Source organism: Cervus canadensis, chromosome 7, assembly GCF_019320065.1.
Source record: "Cervus canadensis isolate Bull #8, Minnesota chromosome 7, ASM1932006v1, whole genome shotgun sequence".
NCBI lineage: Eukaryota > Metazoa > Chordata > Mammalia > Artiodactyla > Cervidae > Cervus > Cervus canadensis.
The window spans coordinates 8751610-8764055 of NC_057392.1; the positions used below are offsets into that span (position 1 = coordinate 8751610).

The window sequence follows — 12446 nt, forward strand, 5'->3', positions numbered from 1 at the left end:
AGTAAATTCAAAATTTTGCAGCTATTTTGGTTTTTCTTTACTTTTCTGTATTCTAGTAAACTTTTAGCCTGATTAGGACTCAATCAGATTCTCATTCAGTTTTTGCAGACCTATCACATAGTATTTTTTAAACTACTTTTATCTTTACTTTTTAAAAAATCATGGGATTCATTCTCTGGTGATTCTAGAGGTTTGAAGCATCCTCCCTCCCAAAATTCACCAAAGCCCTTCTTTTCTGCAGTCTCTAGCAACTTTCAAAGTTTATAAAATGGCACTTGAGTCTGGCCAGATCCCATCCACATAGAATATAACACACTTATGACAGCCAAAATTCCTAGAATATAATCTGTTTCAATCTCATAAATGCAATCATGAAAATACTTAAATATGTAATTTTTAACTTAACCTACTTGGATAAGAGGCAGCTGGAATTCTTAGTAAATGATTAAGACTGAAAATCAGATTTTACATATTAAAAGAACTTATTTTAAGATAAGTAGCAAGTCAGTCAATACTCACAGAAAGTCTGAAAATAAAATACTAAAATGTAAGGTCGTGCACACAAAATATTTTTCTAATTATGTGTTTGGAAACCTGACTCTGACACTTTATAGATAATAGTATACGACAGTGGACAGGCCAACCTCTCTGGTTCTCAGTTTTTCCCAATAAGAAAGTAACTAGGACAAACTAAAGACTGTCTGCAGGCTTCTTTCTCACCAAGATTCCATAATTTTACTCACACAGAGAGGATTTTTTTTCACAATAGGAAAATCAGAAGAGAGTTTAAAAGAAATATAAAGAACAGCCTCTACTTTTTCTGTAGTGAGTTTCTAATGTAATAAAATATTATTACAGCTCTTGCATATAGTATCAAAATGTTGTGAGTATGCTTAGGTGGTCTGAAGAACTGGAAGCAATTTAATATGCATGCTTCTTTCTAATCAGGTACTGCAATGTTTATCTTTTTAAAGTATGGTACAAATTACAAACAGCTATTTGAGTCTCAGTTCAGTTCAGTTGCTCAGTCGTGTCCAACTCTGTGACCCCATGGACTACAGTACGCCAGGTTTCCCTATCCATCACTAACTCCCGGAGCTTACTCAAACTCATGTCCATTGAGTCAGTGATGCCACCCAACCATCTCATCCTCTGTTGTCCCCTCTCCTCCCGTCTTCAATCTTTCCCAGCATCAGGGTCTTTTCCAATGAGTCAGTTCTTTGCATCAGGTGGCCAAAGTATTGGAGTTTCAGCTTCAGCATCAGTCCTTCCAATTAATGTTCAGGACTGATTTCCTTTAGGATGAACTGGCTGGATCTCCATGCAGTCCAAAGACTCTCAAGAGTCTTCTCCAACACCGCAGTTCAAAAGCATCAATTCTTCGGCACTCAGCTTTCTTTATATATTTGAGTCTAGATGATTTTTAAGATTCGTTCTCATTATTAAATTCTATTCATTTACTCTTCAGTGTAGACAAAAATGTCTGATGACTGAGGGCCAAGAAGAGATCCCTCTGGATAGAATAAATGAATCATGTAACGATTTATGGTGCCAAACAGGAGAATCTGGAAGTTCAAGGGAGCAAGAACCTTCTCACTGGAGTGACAAGGGTTGTGAGGAGTTTTACAGAGATTGAGATATCCTCTGAGTTGGCAAAGGTTTATTTAGATGCCTTCTACAATGTTAAGATATGGAGGAGGAAATGGCAACTCATTCCAGTATTCTTTCCTGGGAAATCCCATGGACAGAGGAGCCTGGTGGGGCTATACTGTTCATGGGGCCGCTTAGAGTTGGATATCACTAAGGGACTAGACACACGCTCACTTTTTGCTTGTTCTATAGAAGCTTAATATGAGAGATACTAAGTAAAGAGAAATTGAGATGTAACTAAAGAAAAATAAATAAATAAATAAAATAAAATAAGATGTTAAGATAGCCCAGGAAATTCAGTAGGGGGCATTGAAATGCCTACTTCTCAATCCTGACATAACAGAGTGAGGCTATTCAGACATGGGTGTGATATCGTCCTTGACCATAAGAATAGTTTGAATTATTCTTCAAGACTAAAGTCATGTAATGACTTAGAGATCCAAGGTACCATCTCTCAAGGTACACCTCAGAGGTGACACAGTCCAGACAGGCTACCTGCCTCCTTATTTAAAAAAGAAAAAAAAAAAAAAAGGCTTTATTTGTTTCAGAGTTTTAGAGGTAGTAAATACCCTTGCCTTGGAGCTATCCATGGTGCTTGACCCATACTCAGTCTGTCCCTTCCAGCAACTGCTGCATTAACCTTCCGATCATAGTACCACTCAGGATCTGCCTGACCATCATCCACATTGAGGCCTGTGACTATTATGCCAATATCATGGGCCACTTGTAACTTTAATCTATTCCACTTTGCCTGAGTCCAGAACTTACTTTGTCCTACTGAAATTTCTCATCTAGCTCTGTCTCCCAGGTCTGCTACACCATTTGCTACAACAAAGTCCTTTCTGCAGATACAGTGCACCTTGGGGAAGATCACTGGTATATTCTGGGCAAAAGATTATAGTTCTTCAGAGCCAAGTCTCCCATATGGTACCTTACATGACTTTTAAAACCCTGTGTTATAATTTTTTACCATTCTAAAATTATTTTAAATGAGTTTTAAATTTTGTGATATGTTTTTCTGACTGACTGGAATGAATAAAGAATAGGAACTGTTAACTCAAGATTTATGTGTGGGTTTCAGGGAATTCATAAGCCTCTTGAAATTATGTGATTCTTTAGGCAGATGCATGTTTTTCTGGGGAAGATGGTGTTGAGCCTCTTAAAACTTAAAAGGCGAAGATCCACAGATCAATGTATTGATGACTCCCAATAATAATCATCTCCCCAGGTTTAAGCACTAGAACTTTATGCATGCTCAATCGTGTCCAACTCTTTGTGACCCCATGAACTGTAGCCCACCAAGTTCATCTGTCCACAGGATTTTCCCGGCAATACTGAACTTGGTTGCCATTTTCTCCTCCAGGAAATCTTTTCGACCCAGGGATCAAAACCCGTGTCTCCTGCATCGCCTGCACTGGCAGGTGGATTCCTTACCATTGTGCCACCTGGAAAGCCCACTAGACCTTTATACCTGTAGCTTAATAAATAATGGGTTAACCAAAAAGTTCATTCGATTTTCCATTCCTGAATGAACTTTTGGGTCATCCCAGTATATCCAGTCTTTCTTCCAGTTCCTGGCACAAAGCTCTGAAAACTCTTGAAAAATTTCCTGCATTATATGAGTGTCTTTACTTATTCATAAGGAATACCCTCAAGGGCTTATGCTAATGAATGATCAGGCTGGGGCCCTAGACAGCCTCAAGATGGGACTGGTTACCAAAAAGACCAAGTGATTAGAGGGCTGGAACTTTCAGTCCCATTCACCAACCTCTGGGAAATGGAAGAGATGGAGGCTGGAGATTAAAGCTCTGTAAACATTCCTGAATAAAACATAATGAATTTCCAGGTAGGTGAATGGATCCACAGGCCAGGAAGATTTTGCACCCCAGTTCCACAGGGACAGAAGCTCCTGAACTTGGGACCTTTCTAGATCTTGACCTATGTACTTCTTCACCTGGCTATTTATTCATCTATCCTTTATAATAAATTGGTTAACAGAAGTAAGTGTTTTGCTGAGTTTTGTGAACCATTCTGACAAATAACTGAATCCAAGAAGGGAATAGTACAATCCCTTGATTTATATCTGGTCAGTCAGAGGACAGGAAAACAATGTGGACTTGCAACTGCTGTCTGAAGCGGGGACAGTCTTGCAGGACTTAACCTGTGGAATCTGATACTATTTCCATGTAAATAGTATCAGAATTGGGCTAAACTGTAGGGCACCTAGCTGATATCCATAGAGGACTGGAGAAAACTGCTATGGAAAACATTTCAGAATATCCAACTGCCTATTGGACACCTCTAAATGAATTTCCAGAAAACACTTCAAACGCAGCATGTCCAAAATGAAACTCATTTTCCTTCCTTATTCCTCTAACACAGGCTTCTCTGGTAGCTCAGCTGGTAAAGAATCTGCCTACAATGCAGGAGACCCTGGTTCGATTCCTGGGTCGGGAAGATCCACTGGAAAAGGCATAGGCTACCCACTCCAGTATTTCTGGGCTTTCCCGGTGGCTCAGCTGGCAAAGAATTCGCCTGCAATGTGGGAGACCTGGGTTTGATTCCTGGGTTGGGAAGATTCCCTGGAGAAGGGAACAGCTACCCACTCCAGTATTCTGGCCTGGAGTATTCCAGGGACTATATAGTCTATGGGGTCGCAAAGAGTCGGACACAACTGAGTGGCTTTCACTTTCACTTTCCTCTAACATGTTCTGCTTCTAATCCTCACCATCTCGGTAGAGGATATCACCTAGATATAAAGCTAAAAATCTTGCCAATCATACTTGATCATGATTATGACTCTTTCCTTTTCTTCATTCCCCTTATTCAATCAGTCATGTCTTACAACTTATTGAAAGCCTAAAAAATTCTTCCTGAAACAAAAGAATTGTGTATTCTGTAATCATTCTGCAGGTGGTAAAGACTTCCAAATGTTAACAGATTCTACAGGCTGGAATCTGAACTTTTCATTTTTAATAGAAAGCACAACTCTGTCTCATCATTCCCCTCCCCCAATAACTTTTTTATGACTATACCAGAGAATGCAGCTAACTCTTTATTCTTCTGAGTTTATGAAATGAGATCAAAACAGTTTTCTTTTACTGAAGTGACAAGTGGGAGCTGTTTCTGCAAAACAGCTCTTATTTGGAATACTTTTCATTCCTATCTAAATAGTCCTAAGGATCACAGCACTACTGCTCAGTGAGGGTAGCTGTTCTCCAATTTCCAGAAAATAACAGAAATCCTCCTTTGTCAATAATTCCACACCTTTACTTAGAAGCCAACACGATACATAGCACTGCAAAACAACTGTTGAAATCAAAAAGCTAAAAATCAAAGTAACTGAAATTCCTGGCTCTTGGCACTACTTTAAAAATTCTTGATGAGAATAGGAGGAAATAAGACCAGATCTCCAAGTGAAACTGGAAGACCCTACCTAATTCTTGGTAAAGCATAAATGACTTCTTGAGCATTTGATGTCTGAATTCAGGTGGCAATCTTTACTTAAAAAGATAGCAAGATGTCCAAAAACATAGAATGAGCATCTTCTGTTCTTCACACATTCCCATTAAAGATTAGGAAGTTCATACTGGTTTTCTTTTAGCACCAACTCCTGACATACCCTGTGCTCACTGGTGTTTTGTAGAGTAAGCAAAGAGAAAACTTTAAATGTGCTTATGAGATTTTACTTTGCATTTACTGCTAAAAACCCAGAGACCAAATTCATACTTAGAGGATGGTTGGGCTTAACTTCACAGAAAAGAACAACTTTTTAAAACTCTTGTCAGTTGTCCATGTAAGAAAGCAAATCACTATGCACTTTTAGACCAACAAATGCTTACAATCATCAGGAACAGAACAAAATCAAGGAATATCCAGATTTGGAATATCCTATACAGGTCAAATAGCTGCTTATCAAATAGGCATAATGGCAATGGAAAAAGATTGTAAGGAAGGCCTTAGCTGTCTATGCAGCCTACAGTATGATTCAAAGGTATTTTATCATTTTGTCTCTCAAACCATTACAAAGTGACCACAGTGTAATCATCCTCTTAACAGGGTCTTTCAAAAAGCATAAATTTTCATTTTAAGTCCAGTTATCAATTTTTTAAAAAAACAGATCATGCTTTTGATGTTATATCTAACAATTCTTTACCAAACCCAAGGTTCTGGAAATTTTCTGTTTATTCTAGAAGTGTTATTTTATATTTTACAATTAAATCTATGATCCATTTTGAATTAATTTCTGGTGTGAAATTGAGATCAAAGTTCATTTTATAAGCTATGTCTAAGCGGATGCAAAGATAAGCTACACACTGGGAGAAAATATTTCTGAAGCACCTATCTGACCAAGGACTCATATCTAGAATATACAAAGAACTTTCAAAACTCTACAGTCAAAAACCAAACAGTCCAATTAGAAAGTGGGCAAAAGGACATGAAAAAATACTTCACTACAATATTTTATTCATATTTCAATAAAATATGAATGGCAAGTAATGAAAATACATTTGACATTACAGAAATGTATATTAAAGACCATGATGAGATATCACTATACATCTATTACAACAGCTAAAATAAAAACTAATGATGTGCCAAATGCTAGTGAGCACACAAAGAAACTGGATCTTTCCTATATTACTGGTGGGAATGTAAAATGGTACAGTGACTCTGGAAAAGTTTGTCAGTTTCTTTAAGAACTAAACATACACTGACCACACAACCTAAAATTGCACCACTGGGCATTTATCTCAGAGGTACAAAAAGTTATGTCCACAGAAAAGCCTGTACATGTTTGTTCATAGCAGGCTTTAACAACCAAAAACTACAAACAACCGAAATTTCTAATAGAACAGTTAAGCAAACTATCTTTCAGACATCCATATTATAAATCCATATCATGGGATACTACTCAGCAATTAAAAGGAAGGAACTATTGATACATACACAACAGCTTAGATGGATCTTCAGGGCATTACACTCAATGACAAAAGACAATCTCAAAAGGTCACACGCCATATGACTCCACTTAAGTAACGTTATAGAAAAATGACAAAATCATAGAGATGGAGAAGAGTTTAATTGTTGCCCAGGGTTAGAGATACTGGGTGTGGGGGAGTAGGAAGGTGTGACTATAAAGAAGTAGCATGAGGGAGATCTTGACTGTGTTGTTATACAAATATACACATGTGATAATATGATACAGAAGTACATACATATTTATACCAACAACAGTTATGTGGTTTTGATATTATACAACACTTAAATAAAATGTGACCAAAGGGGAAGCTGGGCAGAGTACACACAACCATCTCTCTCTACTATCTGTGCAACTTCCTGTGAATCTGTAGCTATCTCAAAATAAAAACTTCTAAAAATGCAATCAGTGTAAAACCACCCAGAAGTTTGGGGAAATGTATAAATGGTGTTGAAAACAGTGACGTCGTAATGCTAAATGCAAACCAAAGAGGGATAGGGTGGTCATGGCCATGACCAAGAAAGACACCTGGAGATTTCATCCAATTCCTCCAAATAAACAGTTCAATCAAATATTTATTGAGAATCTAGCATACAGAAGACACAGTGCTGTAGAAAGTGAAAGTGTGTTAGTGGCTCAGTTGTGTGGTGGCTCTTTGCCACCACATTGACTATAGCCCACCAGGTTCCTCTGTCCATGGGGTTGTCCAGGCAAGAATATTGGAGTGTGTTGCCACGCCCTCCTCCAGGGGATCTTCCCTACCCAGGGATCGAACTTGGGTGTCCGGCAGTGCCGTCAGATTCTTCACCATCTGAGCCACCAAGGAAGCTCTATAAAGGGTAGCTGGATTAAAAAGAAGGCAAGGTCCAGCATTTACCTCTGAATTACTTTACTCTCTAAGAAGATAAAACAGAATAATTACTAAAAGCCTTAGGACCTCTGAAACACAAGTTTCCTTTGCCTGGAATCAGTTCAGTTCAGTCAGTCATGTCCGACTCTTTACAACCCCGTGGACTGCAGCACACCAGGCTTCCCTGTCCATCACCAACTCCCGGAGTTTACTCAAACTCATGCCCATTGACTCAGTGATGCCATCCAACCATCTCATTCTCTGTCACCCCCTTCTCTTGCTGCCTTCACTCTTTCCCAGCATCAGGGTCTTTTCCAGTGGGTCAGTTCTTTGCATCAGGTGGCCAAAGTATTGGAGTTTCAGCTTCAGCATCAGTCCTTCCAATGAACATTCAGGACTGATTTCCTTTAGGATTGACTGGTTTGATCTCCTTGCTGTCCAAAGGACTCTCAAGAGTTTCTCCAACACCACAGTTCAAAAGCATCAATTCTTTGGTGCTCAGCTTTCTTTATAGTCCAACTCTCACATCCATACATGACTACTGGAAAAACCATAGCTTTGACTAGACGACCTTTGTTGGCAAAGTAATGTCTCTGCTTTTTAATATGCTGTCTCGGTTGGTCATAGTTTTTCTTCCAAGGAACAAATGTCTATTAATTTCATGGCTGCAGTCACCATCTGCAGTGATTTTGGAGCCCAAGAAAATAAAGTTTGTCACTGTTTCCATTGTTTCCCCATCTATTTGTCATGAAGTGGTGGGACCAGATGCCATGATCTTAGTTTTTTGAATGTTGAGTTTTAAGCCAACTTTTTCACTCTCCTCTTTCACTTTCATCAAGAGACTCTTTAGTTCTTCTTTGCTTTTTGCCATAAAGTGAAAGTCACTCAGTCGTGTCTAACACTTTATGACCCTATGGACTATACAGCCCATGGAATTCTCCAGGCCAGAATACTGCAGTGGGTATCCTTTCCCTTATCCAGGGGATCTTTCCAACCCGGGAATCGAACCCAGGTCTCTTGCATTGCAGGCAGATTTTTTACCAGCTGAGCCACAAGGGAAGACGAAGAATACTGGAGTGGGTAGCCTATCCCTTCTCCAGTGGATCTTCCCAACCCAGGAATTGAACCAGGGTCTCCTGCATTGCAGGTGGATTCTTTATCAACTGAGCTATCAGGAAGCTGATGTCATCTGCGTATCTGAGGTTATTGATATTTCTCCTGGCAATCTTGATTCCAGCTTAATTTCAATCTTGATTTCAGCTGGATTCCAGCTTGCCTGGAATGCTCTTCTGTTTTTCGAGTTAGTTCTTACTTGTCCTTGAACTATTAGCTCATTGTCACTTCTTCAGGGAAACCTTTCCTAGCTCACTGACCTCCATATTTGAACACATTCCTCTATTACATGCTGGTACAGCACCCTATATTTTTCATTCGTAACACTAATCATCATTCACAAAGAACTCTGTGACATTTTGATGTCTCTTTCCCCCATTAGACTAATCTCCAAGAAGGCAAAGACAGTCTGTGCAGTTCACCACTGTATTCCCAAACCCAATGCCAAGCTCAGCAAATGACAGAAGCTCAAAATGTGTTACATACAAAGCTAGAATTCATGTGTGCAAATGAGCAGGCAGACAAGGGCTACTGGGGTTTGTAAGAATCCAAGACCACTTTAACTTGAGAAAGCCAGTTTATATGGGATAGGAGGTTCATGCAGAGGAGAAAGAATCTTATATCCAAAACTGACTAGGAATAGCATCCTTTCATCAATAGGAATCCACTGAAGAATTGAAACAAGGAAACTGTGTGTCCTGTGTGCTGTATAGGAAAATTAATGTGGAGAACTGGACTACTAGAGGCAATACAAACTATTAGAGGCTGTAAAATAAACTGCAAGGAACTGTGGTAATGCAGGCATAAAATGATAAGGTCCTGAAAGAGAAGGTGGTCACAGGAACAGACAGATAACACCGAGAATGAAGAGCTAAAAGAACTTAACGACTGATTAGCTCCAGAGGCATGAAAGAGGGAAGAGTCAAAGATGATTCAAGCACGGGATGGGGAATACGTGTAAATCTATTGCTGATTCATGTCAATGTATGACAAAACCCACTGAAAAAATAAATAAATTAATTAATTAATTAAAAAAAAAAAGATGATTCAAGCAGTTTAATGGTGGGTGATCCATGAAAGACAGTACCATTAACAGAAATGGGAAGTCAGGACTAAGTTCTCTTAGGAGAAGGAATGTGCTTTGTTGGAAGTGATGGCTAACATCCACACAACTGAGGACATGACACCAGATGGAGAACAGCCAAGGCTGACAATGCAGATGTGTGAGTTGACTACAGTTAACATTTTAGAATGAATAAGATCTCTCAGAGAGGTTGTGGTTAGTTGCTCAGTTATGTCTGACTCTTTGTGACCCCATGGACTGTATCCCACCAGGCTCCTCTGTCTATGGAATTCTCCAGGCAAGAATATTGGAGTGGGTTGCCATTCCTTTCTCCAGGGGCTCTTCCCAACCCAGGGATCGAACTCGGGTCTCATGCCTTGCAGGTAGAGTTCTTTACCATCTAAGCCACTAGAGAGAAGTAGATATAAAGGGCCTTGAAGGGAAATTCTCTAAACCATTTGATCTGCCCCTGGTGTGAATTATGTTTTTCAAGTTATGGAGTCATTCAGACCAGTGAGTTCCCTGAGGGTATAGCTGAGCTCAATCAAGCATACCCTAAAGCATACATTAAACAGTGTTGTACACAGCTGGTGCAAAATAAGTAGCCTATTAAAGGGGTCAATTATTTTCAAGATAATTTTTCATTATTAATTCCTGGTCCATCTGCACTTTGTATTTCAAAAAGTGGTGCCCTAGGTAGAACTTTGAAAGATCCAGGCTTCAGTTGAAATTATTATAATCAATAAGTCTGGACAGTTTAAATCATTTATCCAAAGCTCTGCTTTCCCAAGGCACCAGAACTGATGAACTGAAAGACCAGACCCTGAGACTCTGAAAACCTTAAAAAAAAAAAAAGTGGTTAGAGGTGGAAGGGAAGAGAGGCCCAATGAGACTGGGGCTAAAGCAAATCCCCACAAGAAGTAGAGAACACTCTTCAAGAAGTTTTTGCACAAAGTTAAATAGGAAATATTACTAAGGGGGTGAAAACAAAAAACAACAACAAAAAATTCAACTGTACACTATACGAGTTGACAATGTACAAAAATAAAAAAGCTTCAAGTGAAGTTAAGGATAAATGAGAATAATTAAAGGGAATTGAGAAAAGTGACTTAAAAACAACAGGAGCATAATGACGTTAAAGACATTGGCCTGTTCTCCCATAAAATGTTACTAGGTGTGTTACTAGGTCAGTCAGAGGTGTGGTAACTGAATCTAATTCAATGCTTAGGTGAACAGTATTTCCCCAGTCACAGTTTAAAAATTAAAAAAGGGATTACTAAAATGGATCAGAGAAAATATTTCTGTACAGTTCACCCCCTTCCAAAAAAAAATCAAAGTGGAATATAGCACAGTTCTGTAACTGCAACAATGCTCTAACCACAACAATGCTCTAACCGCGAATTGTTGCAAGTGAGCTAAGTGCCTCCAGACAGGTGAGTATGTTTGTGGGAGAAGCCACTGAATAGAAAAGGAACCAGCTGGAGCCACAGACTCAAGGAATCTGACAAGTCATGTACAATCCAGCCACCGTCTCAACATCAGACTGACTTCCACGAGAAGTTTAAAAGATGGTCAACCAGTCTTTGCCGGCTGGTTTCCAACTACAACAAATGGGCCTCTGGTAAACTGACGATTCTCAGTTGGACAGCTCTCATTTGTTGCAAAACCCTTCTAAGGTACCTTCTAGTAACTTTCACCCCTGGTCCTGGTTCTCTCAAAAGCAACACAGTAAACGGTGAAAGTCGCGATTTGGTTTTATTTTTAAACTTCAACAAGCAAACTAGGTTTGCTTGCTGGCATGTCAATACATTCGTGTTTGTTTGTTTTTTTTAACGTTTGACTCCTCTTGAAGGAAAAAGGAATGCCAGGCACAGGTTCCTGCAGACTCACAGGGCTGAGACCGCCACAGCAGAGCGGAGAAAGGAGGCTTAAATAACTATACAGACTAGGAGACGTTGCAACTGATATGAAATCTCCGTTGCCAAGAAGCAAGCAGCTCCAGCCCGTAACCGGGTGCTGGGAAGCGATAGAAGCCACACAGATCTGGCGTGGTAGCCCCGAGTCTGTGGGGGCCAAGGAGCCTCTATCTTTTTTTGCCACAGCGGTTGGGGGTGGGGAGGATGGGGTGGCTAAGTGGGCACTCACCCCCAGGTCAGCGGTAAGCCGGGCGCCTCACGGAGCAGAGTGCTCCGCCCTGGGGAAGCGGCATCGCTAAGAGGAGGGCTCGGTGAAACAACTGGCAAAGCCCAAGCCGCGCCGCTGGGCCAGCTGCCCGTATGCCCAGCCACCCCGCCCGCCGGACGCCGTCCTGAGAACCAGCACCGGTGAGCGCTCCCGGAGTTGGAGACGTCTCGGGCTCGGCTGGGATCCAGTCTATCCCGCCCGCCCACCCTCTCTCACTCCCCGGCCCAGAGCTGAGCCAGAGGCCACCCCAAGGGGTGGTGCCCAAGAGGCAGACGGCGTTGCTGGTGAATGGCGCGGGCTGGGCCCGAGCTCCCGCGCGGGCAAGCGAGCGGCTGCGGCGGGTCACTCACCGAGAGGACGCTCATGCGGATTGGGGTCTCCAACAGGCACGCCATCTTGAGCCTTCCCACCCGGCTACAGCCGGCGCCGGCGCGGGGGCCGGCACTTTCGACAGCCGACTACTGGGCCAACCACAGGTACCTCTGCAGAAGGTCTGGCAGGTAGACGAGGACAGACCACCCTCTAGACACCGCTGAACTATGGCCAAAGCCAGCAGAGGGACGAGCAATGGGAAACCGCGCCAGGGGTCTCCTTACGAATCGTCC

The 12446-nt window shown here is 41.1% G+C and overlaps 1 protein-coding gene across 6 annotated transcripts in view; it reads right to left on the reverse strand.

The window, feature by feature from the left end:
• The window catches only part of ARMC8 (armadillo repeat containing 8), a 103772-nt gene extending 91451 nt beyond the window's left edge, over positions 1-12321 (reverse strand). For 5 of the 6 annotated variants that reach the window (XM_043474307.1, XM_043474301.1, XM_043474306.1 and 2 more), the window contains exon 1: positions 12192-12318. In XM_043474307.1, coding sequence (XP_043330242.1) covers positions 12192-12236 — 45 coding nt within the window. In that variant the 5' untranslated portion in view covers positions 12237-12318. Of the gene's footprint in view, positions 1-12191 lie in introns of all 6 variants that reach the window. The other variant, XM_043474304.1, reaches the window with a different exon arrangement.
• Positions 12322-12446: the final 125 nt, after the last annotated feature.